The following is a 10,459-nucleotide window of genomic DNA, read 5'->3' as shown; positions in this document are numbered from 1 at the left end:
AATTTGCATTTATTTTGTCTATTTTTTCTTGTTGTGTTTTCCTGAATTCTTTAAAGATCTTGTAGTGTTCTCCTTGCTTTCTTCTTTCTATCAATCCTTTGAAGACTTGATAGAATTAATCAATTAATTAATTAACATTCTTTTGAATTTTTGTTTCAGTTAGTTCCACTACCTTTTCTTCAGAAACATTTTCTGGTTCTGCATCTTGGACATTTGTTTGAGCCACTGTCTCTTGTCTTTTGTTTCCAGAGTATTGTGCAATTGTTAGACCCAGAGGGGACAAATCTCTGGGTGTTTCCTGCTATTCAAAAAGCTCATGAGGTAGTTGTGAAAAAGCTGTTACAGCAGAGTTCCTTGCCCTAGGTGAAGTTCCTGTTGACTTCAGTGTTATTTGTTCCTCTTCATTTCTTGGGGCTGCTCTTTCACTGTATTCCTCTTTATGCTTTCTTGCTTTTCTTCTCTAGAAGAGAAGTGACTCCAGAATGGAGTGACTCCAATTCTATTGCTCTGTCCCTTGCCTCCTGATTCAGCTTTTTCCTTGAAAATTTGTTAGCTGTGGTAGAGTTGGTCCTACTCATAGCAACCATATATATTCATACAGAATGAAACATTGCCTGGTCCTGCACCGTCCTCACAATTGTTAAGCTTGAGCCCATTGCTGCTACCATCAGGCCAATTCATCTCATTGGGGGTCTTCCTCTTTTTCCCTGACCTTCTACTTTTCCTTCTCCAGGGACTGGCCCTTCCTGATAATATGTCCTGGCTTCTAAGGAGCATTCTGGTTGTACTTCTTCCAAGACAGATATATTTGTTCTTCTGGAAGTCTATGGTATTTTAATATTCTTTAACACCATAAGTCAAATGCCTCAATTCTTCTACGATCTTCTTTATTCATTTTCCAAGTTTCACATGCATATGAGGCTATTGAAAATACCATAACTTGCACCAGGCACATCTTAGTCCTTCAACTGGTATCTTTGTTTTTGAACACTTTGTTGTTATGTGCTGTGGAGTCGGTTCTGACTCTGTATAGGGTTTCCCAGGCTATAAATCTTTACGGGAGCAGAAAGCCTCCTCTTTCTCCTGCAGAACAGCTGCTAGTTTCGAACTGCTGACCATGAGATTAGCAGCCCGATTCGTAACCACTATGCTACCAGAGCTTCTTTCTTGAACACTTTAAAGAGGTCTTATAGTAATGTAGAATTATATTTCCTGGGCTTTGCTTTTGAGGACTTGGTTAGTTGTGTTCATCCCTGTCACACTCCAGTTCCACATTTTTTTTATCCTTTTCAAGTCATTGTTCTTCCCAGATGGGTGTGAAATAATTGATTTTGGAACTGTCAGATAAGTTCTGGGTTCTGTTAGTGTATGTCCTTAGGTCTCCCCATCTATGGAGCATTGTGAAGGATAAAGCATCTTGGTGAAGAGAAGATGGAAGTGGGCAAGGAAAGTGAAGAGGGGTGGGGAGGAATCCACTGGTAGGGGAAAGCAGGAGAGAGATTTAAGGGCTATGTTTGCCAGAATCATATATATCTTTGAAGCTTTTTATCAAATTTTTTGTTAGCAAGTAATTTTAAAAGTAAGCCTATAAGAAGTTGTTGATAAGTGCTGACAAGTCAATTCCAACTCATAGTGACCTTGTAGAGGGTTTCTGAGGAGTAACTGGTGGATTTGAACCACTGACCTGTGGGTTAGTAGTTCAGTACTTATCCTATAGCAGGACAAATTCCATCCCCTTGCTTTACACCAGTGAAGTGGTTAAGTGCTTGGTTAGCTTTATGATTCAAATCCACTAGCCATTCTTTGAGAAACGATATGGGAGTCTACTTCCATAAAGGTTTACAACAAGCCTTGGAAAACAACGTATGGGGCAGTTCTACTACTATGTCCTGTGAGTCACTATGAGTCACAGTTAACTCCATAGCAGTGTTTTTGATTTTTGCTTTGTATCCCCAAAATTTTGAGTCCTAGGTTATTTGATTAAAATGACAAAATTGGAATAGAATCCAAATTGAGTTTTGCTCAACTTCAGACCAAATATTCCTAAATCTGACTTTTGAATCAGAATTATCTAAGGTACACCTGGTATGGCACTATAGGATAAGCACTGAATTGTTAACCACAAGGTTTGTGGTTCAAATCTACAACCACTCCTTGGCAATCCTATACAGGGTCACTATGAATCTGAACAGACTCAATGGCACTAAACAACAACAACAATTTTATAAAACTACAGAATCTGGGGCCTCTCTCCAGAATTATTTATCTGTAAGAGTAGGGCGAGCCCCAGACTGCTTCTAATAGCCTTGCCTCAGGCTTTGACAGCCAGGACGGGGGACGTCTGCTTATTTGTGCATCTCTGGTCTTTAGTTACAAGTCCATGTGGCAGAGGTCTGTGTGGGCCTGTGGATCCTAGAAATACATATCAAGCAGTACTAGAGGTGTCATGTACAATGCTGCTCGTATTTCTTAGTATTTGGCTGATGGAGGAACTGGAGGGTCAGGGTTCAAAAAGTGATTGAGTTTGACTCTGCACTCAAAATGGTGGTTAAGTGCTGTTGAGTCAGTTCTGACTTAGGACTCTGTATATGGTTTCCAAGAAGCACCTGGTGGGTTTGAACAGCTGACCTTTGTGGTTAGCAGTCCAGTGCACCACACCAACAGTTCAGTCTTAATTACTTTTTAGCAGGGGATAGAGAGAGTACTAAGGAAGACTGCATTGGGTTTGTTCTTACCGAAAGGAAGGTCTGAATTTCATTTTGAGTATTCTCCCTATCCTTTCTGTTCCCCTCAAACCCTTCACCATTCTTGTTTTGATTATTTCACTGTGCTTCTCTTTAGAATGCATGATCTTTTCCTTCCTGTCTTCTCTAGACTTCTTATAAGGTTAGATATTAAATCTACCAGTTGTAACAACACTGACATTTGATTGGTAATAGAAACAGGCTTCATTAACATTTGCCTGGCTCTGGAAAGGAGTTGATTTTGTCAGATGTGGTCTGATTCAGAGAGAAGTGGGAGGATGGGTGAGCCTAGTGAAGTCTCTAGTAAAGGAAAGGATGCTGCTCTCTGGAGCAGCTCTGTGACCAGCCTCTCTGTACCCTGCTGCCTCGTATACTTGGCACCCTTCTGCACTGACACTCATCAGCCATTGCTCTGTGATGTCCTTGGGATGGGAGCTGTACTCACCTTGATTTTTCTTTTTTCCTAGATTCACTTATGAAGATTACCAGGAAACGGCAGAATGGCTTCTGTCCCACGCCAACCACCGACCTGAAGTGGCAGTGATCTGTGGCTCTGGGTTAGGAGGTCTGGCTGACAAAGTAACTCAGGCCCAGACCTTTGACTACAGTGATATACCCAACTTTCCCCAAAGTACAGGTACTGGCAGTGGGACTAGGAGGATGGGACTGAGGGATATTGATGGGATTCTGTAGAATCCAATCTATGAAGGTCAATGGTTCTAAACCTAAACCTCTGGAGTATCTGGTTATACTCTTTAGGCTTTAACCAAAAGCCAGAACTATTAGGAAAAAGTCCATCTTGAGTCAGAACGACTTCAGGACATTACCCACGCTGAGATCTCATAATAGACTGGGGCATGCTTATGTTGGTGGTACTACATGATGACAGTTTTGACTATGCTTATCTGACTTAAGGTGTCTTAGTGTGGCTCTGTAGGAGAAGCACTGGACTGCTAACCACAAGGTCAATGGTTCAAACCCACCAGCTCTCCTGGGAAACCCTATACCGGGGTTGCTATGAGTCGGAATCAACTCAATGGTGCACAACAAGAGTACATTTGACTTAAGACTCCTTAAAACTCCACAATAATTCTCCCCTCCCCCATATACTATCATTAACACACATACACTTGGATTGTGGTGAAAAGTAGTGTCTGAAAACTCCCAGTGCACAGTCCTGCTTCCTATCTGATATCTTCCATGCGGATGTCCTTGGAACGGGAGTGGAACTCACTTCTAGTAGAAGACTTTGGTATCCAGCAAACAGACACCCATGTTCTTACAGACATGTACACAGATAATACATGAATATATAAGACCTGCTTCAGACTGAGCCTTTGGAAAGCAGAAAGGGTGAAGAGTGTCCCCTATATACAGTATAGCTCTGATAGAAGAATATTTCTAATGTGGTATCTGAGAATATCATTCTGTCAGCATTCTAATCATGTTCAGAAAGGTCAGTGGCTAACACTTAAAAAAGAGCCAAGTAAAATAGGTGCAAGAGAGGACAAGGGTAGTTAAATCTGTTTACTTATTAATTTCTCTGTTAACTTACTGCTCCTGTTTATACTCAGTTTTATCTTCCTTCCACTTTCCTCCTGGAGAATTAAAATGTTTACAAACTATTGTTAAAACCTTTTTGAGCAAAACTGAAAGACTGGAGCAGGAAAGTGTCAATGGGGATTAGAGAAGAGAATTTTTAAAATGAGAGAGAGGGCACAGTTTCCAGGAGAGATAATAGTGACATAGGCTCCATCTGGCATTCCCGGCCCCAGTGAGATGTGCCCTGTACTCAAGTGATAAGTGGACTATTATTTTTTAAATTTAATTCATCCATCCATTTATATATTCCACTGGGGTTTTCCTACCTGTATTAGTGTCATGGTTGCTCTAATTACTTTAAAAATTTTTTTTCAAATCAGCTTCTGTATCTTTCCATTCTCTTTCCAGACCATTCATTCCCTAAGGGGTGGGTTGGCCAGGATACTACCAGATAGAGGGAATAGTAATAATGGTGATTATGTCTGTTTAAGGAATTATCTTAGCCTCCTGCGCCCCCGCTTGCTCCAGTGTGGGCATGTATTCCCACAGGTCATAAGGGAGGGGACGTGCAAGGGTACAGGCTCTGTCCTTTTCATCCTTGTTCACTGATCTGCTCTTTAGGAAGCTACACATCTTGAGCTCCCTTTCTAAGTGTGAAGGCAGAGAATGTGTTCAGGCCAATAAATTAGAACATAAATTTTGTTTTGAAAATTTTGAAATTTTTTGAAAAAGAGTACTATGTTTATTTCTTCATTGCTTTTGTTAAGTGCCGTAAAGTCAGTTACGACCCATAGCAACCCTGTATAGGGTTTCCAAAGAGCGACTGGTGAGCTATGACTGCCGACCTTGTGATTCAAACCAACCTTGCAGTCTAGCGCAAGCCACAGCGCCACACCAGGATTTCACCATTGCTCATTTTTTTACACTTTAAATTTACTTGCAGTATGACTTTCTTTTGAAATTTCTTGTAGTATGACTTTACTTGCCATGTGAATTTACTTGCAGTATGACTTTCTCTTGAAATTTCTTTCAGAAGCCTTATTCTAACAAAGACCATTCTTTTACCCATAGCCCTAATCTCTGATTGTGCTTACATAGTTATATGTACAGTTGGAATTCATGTCTATCTCCCTTATCAGACAAAAACTCTCTGAAAGCAAAGACAATAATAGCTTTTACTGTTTCATTATTCCCTCATGTTTTGAGCATACTGTGTGACTGTAGTAAGTTATCAATGTTGCATGAAAGCATCATTTCCCTTTCTTGTTCTGTACAGTTCCAGGACATGCTGGTCAACTGGTGTTTGGGTACCTGAATGGCAGGGCCTGTGTGGTGATGAAGGGCAGATTCCACTTGTATGAAGGCTACCCACTCTGGAAGGTAAATGGGCATAAATCTGGTTGGCTCTGTGAGAAGGGGAAGAAAATGACTTACCACAAGGCAGTTTTTCTTACTTTCTATCTCACTATCTAACTATCTAGGCTATGTAGATTTATGGTCCCTTCCGTCTTTCCAGTCTTTCATGATGTGGGTCATGTACGTGGGAGCTTCAAAAGTTTGTGGGAAAATTCTTTTGATTTCATTTTCCTATGAACTTTCTGAAAATCTCCTCATGTATCTGTGTAGCTGGACTGATGAGATTTTAAATGCTTTTAATCTGTTTCTTCAAAGGTCACATTCCCAGTGAGGGTTTTCAAGCTTCTGGGTGTGGACACCCTAGTGGTCACCAATGCTGCTGGAGGACTCAACCCCAAGTTTGAGGTTGGCGATATCATGCTGATCCGTGATCATATCAACCTACCTGGTTTCTCTGGTCAGAATCCTTTGATAGGCCCCAATGAGGAAAGGTACATGATTTGACTCCTTTGTTTCTAGATGGGTGGGGCTTAAGGATTTATTGAAGAGCTCATTGTAGTCCATTAATCTGAGGTAATCTTCTAACCTGGTCCTTAGGTTTGGAGTTCGTTTCCCTCCCATGTCTGATGCTTATGACCGACATCTGAGGCAGATGGCTCACTTTAACTGGAAACAAATGGGGGAAGAGCGAGAACTCCAGGAAGGCACCTATGTGATGTTGGCAGGCCCCAACTTTGAGACGGTGGCCGAGTCTCGTCTGCTGCAGAAGCTGGGGGCAGATGCTGTTGGTGAGATGGGGAAATTGGCTGGAGGCTTGGCTAGGGAGTGATCGGTAAAAAGGGATTGGGAGGAGTAGGAGGGAGATTACAGACCTAGAGGGTAGGACAAGAGATAATCTAATTTAAGGGAAATTGAATTGATCTGATTTCTATTCTAGGATACTAAATTAGTGAACACCAAACACTAATTTAGGGCTTTACCAATTACAGATAATACCAGCGTGATTGATATAATCCATGCTACTGGACCTGACTATGACTTGATTATTTCAAAGGATTATTCTAACAGATAGCATGGTCACCTTCAGTGTCACTGGCTTGAAGGGGGCATTGTGCCATTGGAACCCAAAGAAAAATCCCAACCAGTTGCCATGGATTCTGACTCATGGCAACTCCATGTGTTTCAAAGTAGAAATTTCTCCACTGGGAGGGACCTGTGACTCCACGGCTATGATCTTTTAGAAGTAGATCACCAGACCTTTTTTCTGAGGTGTCTCTGGTGGATTTGAACCAGCCTTTTAGTAGGAAGTGATTATTAGCATCAACTTTAAAATTCCCAAAAACAAATCTAGTGGTTTCACATTGCATTCATGATATTTTAAGAACTATGTATTCTGAAGCCCCATTTAAGTTTAATCAGTATGCAACAACAATGACAACTTAATACAGTCACTTAAATGATAAATTTGGATTTTTGAGGAGGCATTCAGATTTTTAATTCTGAGCTGGTAAGCAATGGAAATAAGGGTAAACGGTGAGGAAGAGTCATTTGAGGATCCTGACAATTGGTTTCCATCTCTCTGCCCACCAGGCATGAGCACTGTACCAGAAGTTATAGTTGCACGACACTGTGGACTTCGAGTCTTTGGCTTCTCCCTCATCACTAACAAGGTCGTCATGAATTATGAGACCCTGGAAAAAGCCAACCACGAGGAAGTACTAGAGGCTGGAAAACAAGCGGCACAGAAATTGGAACAGTTCGTCTCCAGTCTTATGTCTAACATCGTGCCTTCTTCCAATGCTAGTTGATTAGCCTCTGCCTTATGAGATCCAAGTAGCTGCTGCTGACTGTGGGCCTTTTCTGTATCACCTGTTTTAGCTTTAGGTAGTAAAAAGGAATGGAGGATTCCTATCCTTTACCTTGTTCATTTTTCTTACGAGTCCCTTCTAGTTCCAGGTTCTTTTTTGCTCAGTTGTCTTCCCAAAGCAGTTTTTCTACCTGTTGTTCCTTAGACTGGAGTCCATGCCTTACCACATATCTATGGATATGCCCAAGATTTCACTTGGGCCTTCAAACTTGTCACAGTAACTGCTAACTTTTTGAGATAATGCTTTCACATTCCTAGGCGTGAGTTCTGCCACCAACATGACACTGGACACCACACATAAGCATAACTCTTACTAATTTTAATACCATCATGCTTTGAGAATAAAGAAAAATATGTATTATTTATTCCTTTTTGTACAACTTGGTGAGGCTGGTACATAGGCCAACATTGATGGGAAATAGTGTGAGACCCTAAGTCCTGTGTGACTTTTATCTGCATTTAGATAAATGTGGTATTTGAATGATGAAGATGTAGGGGGAAATGATGAAAGAGATGATGACAAGAAAGAAAGGTCAAAAGTCTGGCACAGGATGTCATCACTTCCCTCATCCCAGTCTTAACCTCTGTCTCTTGCCTTCTAATTATTTCTCTCTCTGTCTACTCACATGAGTTAGTTCTCTTGATCGCAGCTTCTGCTCCTTAGTTGCCACTTCTTGGTTAAGGTCTTGTCTTAGTCATCTAGACAAATATAATAAGTGGGTGGCTTTTTTCTGACCATTTAGGAGACTAGAAGTCTCCATATAGGGCACTGACCTTTTTCTGATGACTTTGGAAGAAGGTCCTTTTCTCTGAGCTTCTGCACCAAGGGGATCTTTATGTGACTTGCCATCTCTCTTCCCCCATCTCTGTTTGCCACTATGTGTTTCATAAATTTTAGGTCTCAACAGAGATTTAAGACATAATCTACACTAATGCTGCCTCATTAATATAACAGAAAACTCATTCACAAATGGAATTATAACCATAGGCATACATGTTAACATTTATAATACATATTTTGGGTGGGGGATACAGTTCAATCTTGGTGATAAGCAAGGTCAGTTTGAACAGCAAGGCTGGAGGTTCAAACACACCAGTTGCTCCTTGGAAACCCTATACAGGGTCTCTATGATTTGGAAAAAACTTGACGGCACTTAACAAGAGTTCAACCAGTATTAGCATTTCCTTTTACTTTCCTACTCTCTACCTTTTGCCAAGTAGGTAGTAACCATACTGCACTCCACCTTTCTCTGCTGCCAACTTCTCCACTGCTGACTAGATTCCTGTCAGCCCCCAGCAAACCTGTAAGCCAGTTCATACTCAGTTCTTCTTTTTGAGTGCCTTCTCCCCTCCCACTGCTTCCTTTTAGTTGCAGTCTTCTTCCTTTTTCCTTGAGCAGAGCCTCCCTGTGACCCCACCCAATATTGCTGTTTGGTAGTTCACTATAGTATTTTTGCTTATCAACTTGCATTCGGCTGACTGGCATGTTTGAAAACAGTCTGTCATATTCCCCTCCCAAGTCTACTAGCCTTTAAAAAAAGGATAGCCTGGAATAAGTTGCTATAGTGGTGATGTTTCAGTTACTAGTGGCATAGTATGAAGAAAGTATTTTGGACAGGAGGCCTTTGAGAACTTTTTCAAATCATCCTTTATTTGGTAACTAGCCTACTTTCCTGAGCCCAGAGCAGAGAAAATATCCTTGGGTGGCCAGGTCACCTCTATTCCTTTTATCATTTGTGTGTGTGTGTGTGTGTCTCCAACAACCTTCTAAGACCTGTAGTCAATTGCTGTTACCAAGTGCCGTTGAGTCAGTTCTGACTCAGTGACTGTTTAGGGTTTCCAAGAAGTGAAACCCTTGTGGTTAGCAGTTAGATGCTTATCCTACAACTCATCTATGAATTGACTCAAACTGGCTGTTGGTAGGAGATGCCTTAGTGGGAAATACTGTGTATCCTTTAGATATATATACAACTACAACTTATTCGTCTAATGGGATGGTTTTTAGATCATTTTTTTCTGTGTAAAGTTCTCAACTAAACACATGGTAACATGAAAGAGTGTAAGGAACCTCAAGGAAGACACGTTTGTAAAGCCATTACTTTTTTCATACTAGTTAGTTACTTGTTAAGTGCCATTGAGTTAGTTCTGACTCATAGTGACCCTGTATAGGGTTTCTGAGGTGCGGCTAGTAAGTTTGAACCAGCGACTTTGCAGTTCTAACCAACCTTGAGGTGGAGTGTTTATTCTACAGCGCCAATTAGGTTGCAAGGTTCTAGTTGCCATCAATTCTGATTCATGGAGACCCCATCTGTGACAGAGTAGAACAGTAGTGGATAGGTTTTTGAATAAGTGATCTTTCAGAAGACATCTCTGGGTGGATTTGAACAATCAACCTTTCAATTAGTAGCCAAGTGCTTAATCATTTGCACTACCAGGGACTGAAGTTTTTATATAAGGTAGTATAAAATAGATACAAGCCATATATTGTGAGAACTCAAAGAAGAGACTGTACATGTTAGGCAATAAGTTGGTTAGAGAATGTTTCATAGAAACTTTTGAGCTTAATCTTGAAGCATTCAGGAGGAAGAGGATTTCATACTAGGATGAGCTAAAGCACTGAACTAAAAAGTATTAGGCATATTCTTAGATCATTACTACATTAATGTGATGAGAACAGAGCACATTAAGGGCACTAGAAGGAAATGGTAGAAAGATATTCTGAGGTTGGAGCAGGGCTGCATTTTGTCCTTGTCTTTCCTACTCCAGGCAGACACTTGTAATTTTTTATCCTAATTCCCAGTGTCTAATTCATTAGTTTTAAATTGATGAAATACACAGGAGTCAAATTGACTTCTGTGGGAAGAGACAATGGAGAAGCTCAGTCTTACCAGCCAAAACAAGGCCGAGGACTAACTGGAGCAGATTATTAATTGCTCATATGGTAGTTCAG

The 10,459-nt window shown here is 40.9% G+C and overlaps 1 protein-coding gene across 1 annotated transcript in view; it reads left to right on the top strand.

The window, feature by feature from the left end:
• Nucleotides 1-7,450, top strand: part of PNP (purine nucleoside phosphorylase) — a 10,235-nt gene extending 2,785 nt beyond the window's left edge. The window contains exons 2-6 of the mRNA XM_006835552.1: nucleotides 3,212-3,381; nucleotides 5,563-5,666; nucleotides 5,958-6,133; nucleotides 6,240-6,430; nucleotides 7,233-7,450. Coding sequence (XP_006835615.1) covers nucleotides 3,212-3,381; nucleotides 5,563-5,666; nucleotides 5,958-6,133; nucleotides 6,240-6,430; nucleotides 7,233-7,450 — 859 coding nt within the window. The remainder of the gene's footprint in view (nucleotides 1-3,211; nucleotides 3,382-5,562; nucleotides 5,667-5,957; nucleotides 6,134-6,239; nucleotides 6,431-7,232) is intronic.
• Nucleotides 7,451-10,459: the final 3,009 nt, after the last annotated feature.

This window comes from Chrysochloris asiatica, unplaced genomic scaffold (genome assembly GCF_000296735.1).
Source record: "Chrysochloris asiatica unplaced genomic scaffold, ChrAsi1.0 scaffold00017, whole genome shotgun sequence".
Taxonomy (NCBI): domain Eukaryota; kingdom Metazoa; phylum Chordata; class Mammalia; order Afrosoricida; family Chrysochloridae; genus Chrysochloris; species Chrysochloris asiatica.
This window is presented reverse-complemented; position numbering and strand designations above follow the sequence as displayed.